This window comes from Panthera onca, chromosome A3, assembly GCF_046562875.1.
Source record: "Panthera onca isolate mPanOnc1 chromosome A3, mPanOnc1 haplotype 2, whole genome shotgun sequence".
Lineage (NCBI taxonomy): Eukaryota > Metazoa > Chordata > Mammalia > Carnivora > Felidae > Panthera > Panthera onca.
In genome coordinates, this window is record NC_138341.1 from 97,655,353 (window position 1) to 97,670,998 (window position 15,646).

The window sequence follows — 15,646 nt, forward strand, 5'->3', positions numbered from 1 at the left end:
GCAAAGACAGCTAGTGTGTTGGGTCTGGCCTGTGGGCCAAGGTCAACTGAGCCCCTCTCTAAGGGGCTGCACTTTGTTTGACCTACTGTTTACTATTGTTTAGGGCCCAGACACCGTTGATTTTTGTCCATTGAGATGGTTTAGTCCATTAAGACTAGAAATTGCAGAAGCAAGAAACAATTTGAGGATCCCAAAGTTAAAATTTACACCTTAATTTAATCAAATCAAATTGAACTAATTTAAGCAATTCTTTTACAAATTTTATACTTCGTAGTATTCATAGATTTGGATTCCATAGAAATATGAAAAAGGACATGAGAACAACAGTTAAGGAATGATTTTCGAGGCCATGGTTGGTGAACAGAGGGGAGAAAATGGGATAGGAGAAGACTTAGCCTAAAAAAACCCCACACTGTTAGGCCCAAACTTAGTTCTGAGCTTCCTGGCAGCCAAGGGAAAGAATGAACCTCATTTCTAATGTCTTAGAATGGGTTCACTAGAAGCAGAGCCCAAGGCAGGGACTTGAGCTCACCAGGTGTATTAAGAACGTGCACTAAGGGGAAATCTGTCAATGAGGGAGTGAAACAAGATAGGCCAGGTAGGAACCTCAAAATGGTGTGCTCTCAAGCAAAGTCAACCCTTGCTTGGCCTGATTCACTGGGGTCTCTGGAGCATACATTATACTGCAGAGTGGTACCTACTGGGGCCAAGTGGTCTGGCCTCTTCTACCTGAATCAATCATTGGCTGTGGGCTGCCTCCTCGGTGTGTGTGTGGGCATAACCATCTGGATGAAAGCCTCCCATCAGCTAGGGCAGTTCTACAGGGAAGGGGCAGCTGTGTGAGTCATCGTAGCTGGGAGGTTCCCCCTCCCCACCCCACCCCCACCCGATAAAGGGGACGTAGTGGGCACCACTGACGTTCACCACAGTTTTCTATAGGACTTTTAATCTTTGAACCATCCAATTTCATTCATGTATTAATTCCACATCTACTTATTGAACAGCTGATCCACTTTTCAAGCACTAGGCCAGTTTCTGAGACTAGCTGGAGAGGAAAAGACCTGTTCTCTTACCTTAGGAAACGTTTAGAAAAAGTTGCCTTCACGATTATCAAAAAGATAAGTGTTGGTGAGGATGCGGAGAAAAGTGAACCCCTGTGCCCTGTTGGTGGGAATGTAAATTGGTGCAGCCACTATGAAAAACAGTTTGGAGGTTCCTCAAAACATTAAAAACAGAACTACCATATGATTCAGCAGCCCCACTTCTGGGATAATCTGAAGGAAATGATAGTACTATTTTTTAAAAAATTTATTTAAGTAGACTCCATGCCCAGTGTGGAGCCCAAAGTGGGGCTTGAACTCATGACCCTAAGCTCAAGCCCTGAGCTGAACTCAAGAATCAGATGCTTAAAGGACTGAGCCACCCGGGTGGCCCTGAAGTTACTATCTTTAGATATCTGCACCACTATTTCACGTCAGCGTTATTTACACTAGCCAAGAAATGGACACAACCTAAGTGTCCATCAATGCACGAATGCATAAAGAGAATACTGTATATACACATACATATATACCAACCCCCCCCCCCCATACCAGAATATTATTCAGCAATAAAAAGAAGGAAATCCCGCCATTTGTGCCAACTTGGATAGACCTTGAGGGCATTATGCTATTTAGTTGTCCACTCTAATTTTCTTCAATATTTTTACCTGTCTAAGCTACTGTTAAATTTCAGGTGTTTCATACCCATACCTATTTTGGTGATATAAATGTGTAAATAATAGGTTCATGTATATTTCACATAGACCATAAATAACAAAGATAAACATAAAACGGATGCATTTTGCAATTAATCTGTAGCAGTGCTAGTTTATATATCCAAATATGGCCATATCCATTTCATCCATTTGAAATTGGCCAAAATCCAAGAAGCAGACTTTCTAAAAATTCCTAAAAGGCACTTGCAAAAGTCCATATACTAAACCTCACACACTTGTCTTTCCCTCAGTGAGGACCTGGTTACTCTTACTCTACCACCATTGTTGTAATATTAAAAAAAATGTTTTTTAATATTTATTTTATTTTTGAGAGATAGAGACAGAGTTTGAGCAGGAGATGAGCAGAGAGAGAGGGAAATATGGAATCCGAAGCAGGTTCCAGGCTCTGAGCTGTCAGCACAGAGCCCGATGCAGGGCCCGAACCCACGAACTGTGAGATCATGACCTGTGCTGAAGTCGGATGCTTAACTGATTGAGCCACCCAGGTGCCCCACCATTGTTGTAATCTTGGGAAAATGCAACTCCTGCCCATGGCTGGTTAGACAGGCAAACTAAAAGCATCAAGAGGGTATCACTATCACTTGATGGTAAGTCCAGTCCTGAAGAAAACACTAAATACAACAAAATGATTAAGTACTCTTGAGTGGTTGGTGTTGTGGCACAAATGGCGATAATTTGGCACATCACAAGGGCACTAGAAGACTTTGAGTTTGGCAATTCAAATCTGGAGACTTCTATCCAAGGCCCAGGACTCTTAGAGCTGGGACAGGCCATCCCCAATGTGCCCTGTGTTCTTGACGCATAAAATTCACAAGCTTAGTGAAAACAAAAACAAAAACAAAACAAAACCCTGTGCTTTACTCCACAAAGTTTTGGGGGGACAGGTTAAGCGTCCACAATGGCCTGGATCAACACCAACCCTTCCCGGGGCACTTCTCACTACCAAACACTGGTATATTTATCTCATTTACACCTTACAATGATCCCAGGAGAAATGTAGGATTATCACAATTTTACAGGCAAGAAAACAGAGGCGCAGCAAGCAAGGTCAAGTCATTTGCAGATACACCCAGACACTGACTGATGGAAATGGGACCTGAACCCAGAAGACTGATCCCAAGGCCTGGCTCAGGTCTTGTCCAACGTGATCCCTACTCTGAGATGCATGGAGGGTACCAACTTCTCCTCCATCGGTCGCTGACCTGGCTGCCCTCCCTTTGGGGGCTCTGCCTTGGTCTCTTTGCCTTGAGTTTGTCCATTCCTGGGCTAATCCCAGGGATGGGGAGCCTGGAAATCCTGTGGCTCACAGCCCTGCCATGGGAATATCGCGGATCCACCACCCCGTCTGCACCCAGACTCCACTGCCTGGGGGCTGCTCCCAGCTGTTGTGTGGCAAGGTGGGGGTGCCAACACAGACCCCAGGGTGGCCGTCCTTCCTCCCCGGTCTTCACAGGGGTCAGACTAACATCACCATCTGAAGGCACCCCTGCCACCTTACTCCCCCTCCCCTTTGCCCTTTAAAGGAGTCCCCTCTGATAAATCTGCATGGCTAACCCTGTTTGGGGGTCCATTTCTTGGATGCCCTGAGCTAATGCACAGGGTAACAGCCCCACCTCTGCCCCATTCCCTGCTCCTTGTTTCATTCTCATCACCTCCACTGGACACCCCACCCTCCACCCCTCCCTCCAGAGGACCTGGGCCTGGTGGGCACAGGAATGATCTTACCTTGTTGACGCCATCGGCCATGGCCTGAAGCGTGAGCTCCCGTGGTCCATCCACTGTCTTCCCGTTGTCTGTCGGGCCCCAGCTGGCACTGTAGATGTCGATCAGCTGAGGCATGTGGCTGATGGAAGAGGCCTCAATGATGTCTGTCATGAATGGCTGGTCTAGCATCCGGATACCTGTAGACCCAATTGGACAGGGAAACACCATGTTTTGGTCCCCCAGTGCACTGGAGATGGGGGAGGGGTGATGAGGGCTCAGGTCCTGGGTGTGGGTGGAGGGCCTGCCACCTGGGTGTCCTGGGGGACGCTGCAGAATCTGGAGTCCAACCTCAGGTTGTGTGGGCTACACCTTTAGAGGCTAAAAGAAGGACACATACACTGTCCCACTCAATCCTTTTAGGACTCCACCCACACCTTTCCTTATATAACTGAAGAAATTTTTTCCCACTGGAAACTTTACTAGAATTTCTAATGGGGAGAGACCACCTTTGCTGAAGAGATTCCTTGATAAGTCTATTTCCTTTTCTCTTTTTTTTTTTTTTTTTTTTAGCGCGCGGGAGAGAGAGCACGTGCATGTGAGCAGGGGGTGGGAAGAGGGAGAAAGAGAGAGAGAGAAAGAGAATCTTAGCGTGGAGCCCCATGTGGGGCTCTATCCCATGGCCCTGGGATCATGACCTGAGCTGAAATGAAGAGTTGGACATTCAATTGAGTGAGTCACTTAGGCGCCTCTTGATAAGTCTATTTCTTTTATTTCTTTTTTTATCTTTTAATTTAATGTTTTATTTATTTTTGAGAGAGAAAGAGAGGGAGAGAGAGAGAGAAAACGAGCAGGGGAGGGACAGAGAGAGAGAGGGAGACACAGAATCCGCAAAGCACGCTCCAGGCTCTGAGCTGTCAGCATAGAGCCAGACACAGGGCTTGAACTTGGGAACCACAAGATCATGACCTGAGCCGAAGTCGACGTTCAACCGACTGAGCCACCCGGGTGCCCCGACAAGTCTATTTCTAGGTGGAAGCTCAGCCTCCAGTGACTAGGTATTGACCAGGGGCCAGGGGAGGGGGGCGGGGAAATAAACCCACTGTGCGTGACAGTGGGCTGGTGGGAATTCAATTGATATTAAATTTTTAAGAGAAAATCCTAGAGGATAAGGGGCAGAGAGAGGAATGGGGACAGTGCAAAGATCGAGGGAGTCAGAAAAAGATGATTCCCAAGTTGCATGGTAGCTAGAAGGGGCTGTGGGGAGGACAGAAATGTTGTATGGGTAATTCTGAAATATCCTGGAAATGGGGTGCATGATACAACCCCCTCCTCTTTCTCCCCTATGTTACCTTGGTAAAGTTTGTGCTACTCCAATAACCTGTAGGATGACTTCTTGCTGGGACATTAAAAAATTTGAGTCCTGCAGTCCACGAGTGTGTGTGGGTAAGCCTGAGCTGCACAAACGGATGCAGAAGGGACATGCCTGTGGGCGTCCACAGTTCACACCACCTTCTGGCTGTCCAGAACAAGCCTCTCCAGGGTGAATGCAGCAGCCACCACTGGGATGGGCATTTTGCCCTGCTACTACCCTCCAGACATTGCTGCTTGGTGCCATGTCATACTGTTCTCTGCCTGACACGCTATTTCTCTTCTGTGCTAAGTAGCCTAGAATGTTAGAGTTGCTGACCTAAGTTGTTCTGTCCACAGGAGTCACGAAGTAAAGGGACCGGGCTCTACACCATCAAAACCTGGATCCTGACACCTCTTACCTATATTTATCATGGTCAAAAGACATGATTACACAAACATCTCTCTCTAACATAGCATAACATTTAAATAAGGACAACCCAGGTCCTTGCAGGGCTTGCGATGCTGACATGAAATTGTCTTCTCTCTAAGGGTCTCTCCTCCCTCCTCAGTGTCCCATAGCTACCTTTGTCCTTGCATACAACTTCCCCCAGTGCTCCTCCTTCTCCTGACTAACGTATGTGTTTAGTAGGCATTTCCCTAGCAGTCTTTCCGGATCCGGCATCCCCCGTGAGCACCACACTTTCAGCCTTCCAGTATAATTATTTGCTTGTGAGTCTCATTTGTGGAAGATTACAACCTAAAGCAAGCACTGCTAAGAGAGTCATCCAAAATAGGGGGTGGGGAGGACATGGAGGAGGCAAATCCTCTGCACAGCTCTTGTTTCTGTTTTTGGAAGCCACTGCCGACTTTTGACTTCGGTCAATGACAATTTGTTGATTGCACCTTCACCACCTCCTGGAAAACATCCTTTTACTTTAGACTGAAATAGACATAATATAGCATTTGTTAGCTGAATAGCCAACCTTAGATAGTCAGTTTAACACTGTTAGTGCCAAAGATAATGCTTCCAAAACAAGTTGGACCTTATGGTTTTTGCCTGTTTAAGCCTGCACTCCCTGCTCTCGGTTCTGAGCACGCTTGCATTTCAGTCGACTCTGTGTCTCCCGGACTGCGATCTCTGAGACCCAAATAAATGTTTTTAGTTGCTTCATAGCAATTCTGCGTCAACACATTCATCACTACACAGCAAAATCTTTTGAGTACAGGGCATGTGTCCATTTTGTTCTTTTCTTGTGTTCTAGGTTATCAGCATTATTTTAAGCTTAATAAATATTTGGTGAATAGATGTATAGTGTCGTTACTTGAATTGATTTTTTTTTCCCTAACAGAAAGGACAGGTCCAGAAGAACAAATAATAACATGTCGAGATTTCCCATCCTCTACCCATAAATCAGGTCACTATTCTTGCCAACAAATATCCAATTATCAGTTAGCATCCTTTCTCTTGGGAGAAGCTCATATTGAATGAGGAAAATCTTTGGTTTGAACTTTCCAGAAGCTAAGTTTTACGGTTCATTTTATAAGGGATAGACGTCTAAAGCATCACATTTTGCTTTGGCCCTACCTGTAATTTTATTTATTTAAAAAAATTTGTTCGACAACAGTAAAGCAAATAGTGCAGCTGCTTTTGGCAAGAAGCCATGCCCACCTTGTGGGTAGGGAAACCTCGCTGAGAGGCTGGTATTCACTTGCCTGCAAGGAGAAAACTCAAATGGTCTTGAACTTGTGTACAGGGTCAATGGCCGGAACTGAACAGCCTGCTTCAGCTGGAAGGTGAAAGAGATTCAACCCTGCCAAAGTGGATCTGGACTGTCCCAGATGCCAACCGATGGCAACACTGAATTTCATCCACTGGATTTCATCCACTGCACTACAGCCAGTGTGGCACATCCAGATCTGCCCTTTACCCTCTCTCTTAGCAGCTCCGGTGTCTCTGCCTCTTCCTCTTCCTGCCCTCCCTGGCTCTCTTTGTGCTGCACAGAACATCAGAGCTGCTGTGCATTAATCTTCTGACTGTTTCAGAGTCCAGGGAGTCAAGGGCCGCCACAGACTGGGAGCAAGGCTCTCATTCATATTCTGGGGCCAGGCGCCCGACATTCCTTTAATCTAGTTAAGCTCAGGAGGAATGAGGCGTGCATTAATTGAATGAGATACAGTGTTCATTTTTGCAAGCGACTGCACCATTAGTAGCCAAGACAGAGGCTCAGGGTGACCTGAGGGTTCTCTCTCTCCTCTGTCCCTGGATGCTGTAGGAGTTAGAGGGGGCACAGAGAGACAGAGACAGAGAAAGAAAGAATAAAGGAAGGCAAGAGAGTAAGGGCGAGAGCCAGAGGGAGAGAGGGAAGCCGAGGGGGCTAGGACTTGGTGTTTTCACATTTGTAAAATGCTCTCTACCAGCTGGTGTGATTCAATGGCATGGAGAAACCCAGTGCACGTCAAGATTTCTACCCCCCCACCCTGCAGTCCTGATCACTGCACTAATGACCGATGGGGACACTGTGACTTCCTTCTCTAAGAGCTGCAAGGCCCAGGGATTTGAGCTAAATCCTTTCTATCTCTGCTCATATTACAAAAGGGGAACTTGTACCCGACACTGGCAAAGCCGCACCTGCCAGCAAACCTCAGTGTTGCTAATCACCACCTTTTGTGCTCATGAATATTAATCTGCAGGCCCAGGAGGGAATTCATGCTGATCTAGGTCTAAAGGATCTGAAAACATGTTCATCATGTGCTAATATGTGATTTTCATTGGTTTCTTTTAAAACTCAGATAAAGTACCTGTGAACTCAGTGAAATGTTAAGAATTCTACTGGCCAAATATGGGAAAGCAATTCATTGCTGCAGAGAAATTTCAGGGTATTTTGATAACGGTCAACCGTGCGTTTTTCAAACTCTTTTTCAGAACCTTTGAACAAAGGAGATCCCATTTCCAAAACTCAATGCATAAATCTGAATGCTCTGGCTTAGCAAGAATGGCAGGTAAGGCCAATCCCACCTGGACTGGCCCTACCCTGGGGTGGCTCTGAGGACCTCCGTGGAAGCCCAGGTGTGGTGCTGTAAGGCCCGCCCACTAATCAGCTACTGTGCCCTCATCTTATTCGCTGCCACCTTACTTTGTTTTATTCATAGCGGCCACCATTGTCTGATATTATCTTGTTCATGTGCTCATTCTTCTTCATTCACGGCTTGTAAACTACGTGGAGACAGGCGTCTTGTTGGCTGGCTCACAGCTCTGTCCCACCACCCACAGCAGAACTGGGGACATGGTAGGCACCCAACAGTCACTGTGGAGCCCTGGAACGGATTGTCAGCAAGAGACAGCATCTCCTAAGGCGCGGTGCAGTTTTTGAGCTTTAATAATCTCAGAAGTATAAATCTGACAAATTCACAAGGAACATCATTTGAAGGGTTCATTGTTTATACTTGTGCATTTTATTTTGCTTTTGCAAAGTTTGAATACTATATTTTTAATTTTAATTCTTTGTCTTAATCCCTTTGATCGAAGATGTTAAACACTTAAAAATAAAAGTAAGAAAAGAATTAGGTTATTTTCTTAAAGAGTTACTTAAATAATGGCATTTTCAAAGTCAAAAAATGGAAATTAATTTTTTTCTTCAAAATTCATAAAAGTAAGCAAGTGGATAAAGAAATGTAAATAATTAAATCTTCAAATACACATAGTTCTGAAGTTATTAAAGCTTCAAGGTGAGCACTTCTGGAACGTGTCATATGTATGGGTTTACATGTTACAGAGTGTTAACTCTTTAGGAACCAGACTAATTGGAATTTTTCCTCCCTCCCTGCAATGCGTCATCTCGAAGAGGTGGTAACAACTGTGTCCATGATAGGTAACAGAAATCAAAGAGAGAGCTAGTTTTAAGGAGGAAGTTTCTCAAAGTCACACCTATCCAAAGGCAGAGTGGACTGTGTTGGAAGGGAGTGAGTTTCCTGTTGCTGGAGGTGTGTAGTTCCAGGCTGGATCCAGACTATATCAGAAAAGTAGGAAAAGAGAAGTTGTTCAAGCATTTTAGTGTAGGGGGTCAATGGTAGAATTTCTGGCTTAGGGCATTCTAGGTGCAAAATTATCCTATAGCTTACAAGCTGTGTGGCCCCAGTTTGGTTCTCTGTAAAAGAGGGATACTAATATATATATATATATATATATATATATATATATAAAAAATTATAATATATTAATATAATAATAAATAGTATAATAATAATAATTATTATATATTTATTATATATAAATATATTTATATTTATTTATATAATTATTATATATTATATATAATATAGTTATTATATATAATATTATATATATATGCAAAACTATTTACTCAACTCTTTACACAATCTTATCATGCATCATTATATATGTATATATACATATACGTACACATACGTATGTATATATACATATATATGTACATATGTATATGTACATATATGTGTACACATGTATATGTACATAAATGTGTACGTATATGTATATATGTATGTATATATACATATATAATGATGCATGATAAGATTGTGTAAAGAGTTGAGTAAAGAGTTGTGCATCGCACTGACACATTGGAAGAGTAAATAATGTGTTATTTACTACTACTGCTGCTATTATTATTGCTATTATTATTATATTGTTGCTACCCTTATGCAAGTATCTGTGGGTTTGTGGACTAAAGGATCTTTGGGGCCCAAGATTTTGAGATTCTAATGAATAGGTGGAAATGATGAGCCCCTGGAAATTTACACACTCTATTTGTAACACCTGAATGGTGTTATATTATGGTCGATGGATGGTCGTGATACTTGTCAGCCTGGAGCGGCTTAGGGCATAGGTATAAAGGGGTCCCCTGTCCCTTTTTCAATGGTGGGCCCTGGGGCAGCTCCTACTGGTGATGCCAGCACTTAGAACATTATCATGGTGCCCTTGGAAGGGAGGGAAGAGGGGAGAGGATATAAGAAGGCTCAAGTCTCCTTGGAACTAATTTGATTGGGATAAAATAGCAAAGGTGAGATGGTACTGGTGGAAGACAAGATACTTTTGCTTCCTGGTAGAAATTCTATCGGCTTTGGGTCCTCAGATCCTAATGCCCTTAATCTTTCAACTCCATTCATCCATCCATTCTTCTGTCCAGTGATTAATCTCTACTGCTTATCATGGGTTTATTCACTGACCCTTCCTTCTCTTTATTCCTTTTTTGCTTCCCGTCACTCAGCAAATAGGCTCTGAGCATCTGCTGGGTGCCAGACCTTGTTCTGGGTGCTGAGGTGAGAGAAAACAGACAAGGCCCCTGTCCTCAAGCAGGCTGTTTTCTGCCTGGGGAGAAAGATATTGATCAAATAACCATGTACAAGAATGTGGGCAATAACTGGACAGTGGTTAGTGCCAGGAAGAAAAAACTGCATGCTTTATCAAGTGTAGATGAGAAGGCTGGTCTGGAGGTGATGCTGAAGGTAACAATGGGGAACCTGAGAAGTGCAGGATAAAGAGGTGGCCAGGTAAAGCCTATAGGGGAGGTATTCTGGGACGAGGGAAGAGCAGATACAAAGGCCCAGCAGTACAAGGAGTGTGGCTACACTTCCTGATTTACACTTGCTAGGCGGTTTTATCTAAATTATATTTACCCGGGGACTAACCATATATGCACGGGAACTTGAAACATGATGAAGATGGCACCACAAATCAAAGGGACAGGATGGATTACTGAATGGATGATATTGGCGTCATGTTGGGAGAAAAATATAACTGGATCCCAAGCCAGCATGACATGCAAATGTGGAATCCGGACGGACTAATGATCTCACGTGAAAGTTTGGGAGAAGGTATTTGCACTGACTGTAACCGACCAGGGGCTAAGATCTAGGACATACCAAAAACATGTGCAAATCAACAAGAAAAAGACAGGAACCCCGGTGGAAAAGTGAGCAAAGTTTATGAAGAAAAGAGAAACCCAACAGGCTAATAGGCAGATAAAGAGATGCTCTATGATTTTTTCCTTTTTTCCCTTCAGAGGACCCATTTTATCATCTTATCTCCACTTTCCTATTTCTGGACTAAGATTCTACATTCCCTTAACTGAAACCTTTTTTTTGTTGTTGTTGTTGTTTTTTTGTTTTTTTGAGGACAGGATGAAGAGAGACACAGGACTCAGGAAGGGCGTGGAACAAGACCTCGGGCGCCTCTCTAACCTGTGATGGGACACCTCCAGACTGCCAGGGACTAGCAATGATCCAAGATCACCACCAGGTGGCGCTCTAGACATCCCTAGCTCAGAAACCCGCAAGAAAGCTTCTCTGGAAAGGTATAGTTCATTTAGAGTAATAAAAACTAGCCAACTTCTGGAATTGCCAGCCAGAAGGAACAAAATGTTTCCCATAAATTTGTAAGGTCTAGGAGGATGAAATTCCGCTTTTATTGTGATTCTTGAGTAACAGTCCAGGGCTTCCTCATGAAGAATTCCTCGTGCTGCTCCAGTAAAGCCCAGAGGACACTGGGTGTCCTAATGGGCACAGGATGATGGGGACCAGACTTCTGAGCCCCTTAAGCAGTTAGCACCAGCAGAAGTTGTTACAGAGGAGCACCACTGGGATTAAGGGAGCGGAAAAGGAGGCTCCTCTGCTTAAAATCTTTGTGTGGCTAGGCATGCCTCCCACTAGTTCTGGCCTATTTCTGGAACATTGGAGCATTGCTGTGAGACCTGAGCTGTCTGGGGTTTCACAAAGCACAGGTCAGGTCGTATCTTTGAGGGATCAGGCTGCAGTCACTCACCTTTGGGATTGGGACTCAGTTAGCAGGTGAGGCAGAGTTTATGGGTTGCACCTGCCTGAATCCACTACCCTGTCCAGGTGTCTTTGCCTGGGGGGAGGCATTCTTTGCCTCAGGACTATGCTCCACCCATGTGAACTGGCAGGCTGGACAGGGTGCTGAGGGCCCAGGAGGCACTCCCCCCCCCCCCCCCACCAGTGAGGGGTGGGAGTTGGTAAACAGCCTCTTCACCTCGGGGGTGCAATTCTATAGTCCCTCAGAGCCCTGCTTGTCCTCAGCTCATCTACACACCCTTTGTTGGCTTCCCTCCCTTAGCCGCCTCTCTTCCTCTTTCTCTCTGGCTTCCTGGGATCACCCTCCCAAAGAAACTCCTTGCTCCTGTAAGCAATTCATAAAGGGAGCCCTCACTAAAATGGAATCAGTAGTCCAGAAGGGGGAGCCATATCACTCAATATCAATTACAGGAAGAATCGTCAATTACAGATCCCAGCAGAATTGTCAGCAGGAAAAAATCAATACTTTCCAGCCCCAACTGGAAAAGATGTACATTGCATCTCCTATGAGAAACTGACTATGCGCGCAACTCAGCCAAAAAGAAACCACCCTCACCCCAAACTCCTGCTTTTCTCCAATGGACTTCCATTCAAAACAACCCCTCTCAACTTTCTTCTCCCTAAAATGACATTCTTCTGCTTTGTGGGAATTGCCTGTGGTTTTGCTATAGCTTGCACGTCCTGAATTGCCATTCTCTGTTGTCATAAATGTAAACCTGTTTTGCTGGCTCTTTTATTTCTTAGGTTAACACACTCAAATCTTTGTCTCACGCTTCCCTTTTAGGGAATTCCAATGAAAAGAACAGGAAAATGAGGTACATTTGGTGAGCTGCTCAGATGTTTTCAGAGTGCAAATACTAGGAGAGAAAAGGATAGAAGGCAGATGGAGAAAAGGACCCCAGTGAACCCTCCTAACGCTTGAGCTGCTCTTAACTCAATTTTGCAGGGACTAGTTCTAAGAATCCCTGTTCAAAAAAGCCCAGTTACTTCAGGCTCCAAAAGTATTTTGAAACTGTACTTTGGGATCCAAATTATTTTGAAAACCATAATTGTGAATGGGAAATCCAGGTTTGAAGTTTTCAGTTGCCTCCAGTTCTGTCCTGTGGATGGGGAACCCACCTCGCCTCAGATACCACCCAAGGTATGAGCCTGGCTTATAAAATATTAACTGAGTGTTATTCTTTCCCCTGAGCTCATAATGGCTCCTGACATTTTAATGCCAGCATTTTGAATGCATACAAACTAGAGAGAGCAGAAACCCAAGGGGCAAAGCTTCCCCTATTTTGTATTTCAGAACTCTCCAGATGGATTCTTTTGTGAAATTCAGCACCCAGCAAGCCTCTTAGCAAACAGTGTTGAAAGAGGTTGGTGGTGGGTTTGTATAGGTTGTTCTTGCTTTATTTAGGTCCCTGGAAATGCAAGCGTCAGCACAAAGTATGTTTATGGTTCTCTTAAATTGCTAGGAAAAAAAATACCAAGACAGTTGTAAAAAAAAGAAAAACAAGGTTGAGTGACTCAGCCTGAACAAATTAAGAACCCATTTGATGCAAAACTTGGAATGTGCCAGGAGTCACTCCATTCTCCTGCATCTTGTTGACAGCTTATGAACCCCTCCTTCTCACTCCCTCTCTTTTTTGAGAGGAAGATGTTGGTTTCTAAGTTTCTAGTGATCTGCCACGTCATTTCTAAAGCTGCCTTTAGGATGAAATTGTCAAATGTCCTTCCTGTGGAACATGATACAAAGGTTTAGGTAGAATATATTTCCTTAAAGATGAGATGCACTGTGTAAAAAACCGTTTTTTAGAGTTTTGAGTATGTTTACAATAATTTGTATGCATCTCTTTATATTCTACAGTCTTTATTTGAGTCTTGTTGATAATGACACAAAAGAGTACAGCAGTGCAATTCCATTTATATTAAAGTTTAAAAATTGGCAATAACCAGTTTTTGTTGTTAGTAATCGGGATCATGGTTACTCATTTTCTTTCTTCTTTCTTTCTTTCTTTCTTTCTTTCTTTCTTTCTTTCTTTCTTTCTTTTATTTTGACAGAGAGAAAGAGTCTGAGTAGGGGATGAGCAGAGAGAGAGGGAGGGAGAGAGAATCCCAAGCAGGTTCTGCACTTTTGGCACAGAGCCTGATGCAGGACTCGAACCCACGAACTGTGAGATCATGACCTGAGCCGAAACCAAGAGTCAGATGCTTAACTGACTGAGCCACCCAGGCGCCCCAGGATCAGGGTTATTCTTGTGTATATGGGTAGTAACTGGGAGGGGACATGACAAGGCCTTTGGGGTGCCTGCGATGTTTTGTTTCTTGATGGTTTCCTTGGATGTGGTGGGTTGTGAAAACTCACTGAGCTCATGAGCCATGCCCTTTTCTGTATTTATGTTACACTCGAAAAAAAATCTGAGTTTATTGATACTGCCAGATCGATTAAAAAGATTGTCTTTTTCACTCTTGCTAAAGCTATTGGACCCAGCCCTGCTGCTCCAGTGGGATTTTTTTTGCCAGGTCCTGGCCAGGCTGGAGACCGCAGTGTGATGCCTTCTGGCTCATGGCACCTGCTGTTTGGCAGGGACAGCTTACCTGCAACCTTGGAGTTGTATGCCACTCCGACCCCACAGATATTGTTGTTGGCTGCGGCAGAAACCTCCCCTGCACATCGGGTCCCATGGCTGTGGAGAAAAATAGAGGGAAGTTAGACACGGCATCAAAAGACTCTGGGGGAGGTTCCTTAAATTCTATCAACTGGAGGGGCGCCTGGGTGGCGCAGTCGGTTAAGCGTCCGACTTCAGCCAGGTCACGATCTCGCGGTCCGTGAGTTCGAGCCCCGCGTCAGGCTCTGGGCTGATGGCTCAGAGCCTGGAGCCTGTTTCCGATTCTGTGTCTCCCTCTCTCTCTGCCCCTCCCCCGTTCATGCTCTGTCTCTCTCTGTCCCAAAAATAAATAAAAAACGTTGAAATTCTATCAACTGGAAGCAATTTGCTGTCGATGGTCTGGTTAGCCGGAGCTGGCAGATTTTCCTTCTGTGTATCGCCTTTCTTCCCCCTCTCCCCTTCCACCTATTTTCCTGACCTTGACCTGCTTCTACAAGAAGGAGGCTTCTCAGAGCATTTTCCACCTTGAAATCTGATCTTTACTTTCAAATCTGAAGTGTCTTCCTGCAGAAAATACACTTAGAGGTTTCCAGGAAACACCAAGCATGAGAGGACACGTGTGTGCTGGTCGGATCACAACACTTCAGCACTTCCTAGTGGTTGGAGAACTAGGATTGTGGACTAGTGGTTATTTTCAAGGCTGGTTCTCTACACAGGCATGCAAGGCTGCCTGTCAGGTATAGGATAATGGTTACCTACCTCTTCTGGAAGATAGCCTCCTTGGAGGGCGTATGGAATGCTATAGATTCCCACCTTCCTCCAGGAATAAGAAAGCATGTGTTGGCAACATTTTGCATGCGATTTCAAGGGACTCACAGAACCTTTGAGGCTGACCAGATTAAGGAGCCCCGCCAGGCATTAGATAACCTTTCCAAGGTTTTCCCAGCCTTATGAGTCTGAGCAAGGCCTTCCCATGGCTTATGTTCTAGAACGTTATCGGGAGCAGACACCACTAATTTTTGTCCTTCTTGTTTTGCTCTCTCCTGCCTTCTACTAAAGGGTTCCAAACAGTTCTATCTGTCCCGTGTGCATTTCCCCTCCCGTTGGATTGAGCTGGCCTGGGGACTTGCTTTGACCCACAGAGCACAGTGGAGATGTGATGTATCACTTTGTAAGAGGGCTGACAGCTTGGTGCCAGGTGTCAACGAGGGGAGCCTGGGCTAGCCTACAAGTGGACGAGACCACGTGGGGGGAGAGAGAGAGAGAGAGAGAAAGACCCAGCAATTTCTGCCATTCCAACACCTCAGATGAGGCTCCTGGCACGTGAGGGATGATGCCCTCCTCCTCCAGACCTCGCTAGATCACCCCG

The 15,646-nt window shown here is 44.8% G+C and overlaps 1 protein-coding gene across 1 annotated transcript in view; it reads right to left on the reverse strand.

The window, feature by feature from the left end:
• The window catches only part of PCSK2 (proprotein convertase subtilisin/kexin type 2), a 281,924-nt gene that overhangs the window by 48,821 nt on the left and 217,457 nt on the right, over positions 1 to 15,646 (reverse strand). The window contains exons 7-8 of the mRNA XM_078444292.2: positions 14,267 to 14,355; positions 3,503 to 3,678 (exon numbers count right to left, since the gene is read on the reverse strand). Of these exons, the coding sequence (XP_078300418.1) occupies positions 3,503 to 3,678; positions 14,267 to 14,355 (265 nt within the window). The remainder of the gene's footprint in view (positions 1 to 3,502; positions 3,679 to 14,266; positions 14,356 to 15,646) is intronic.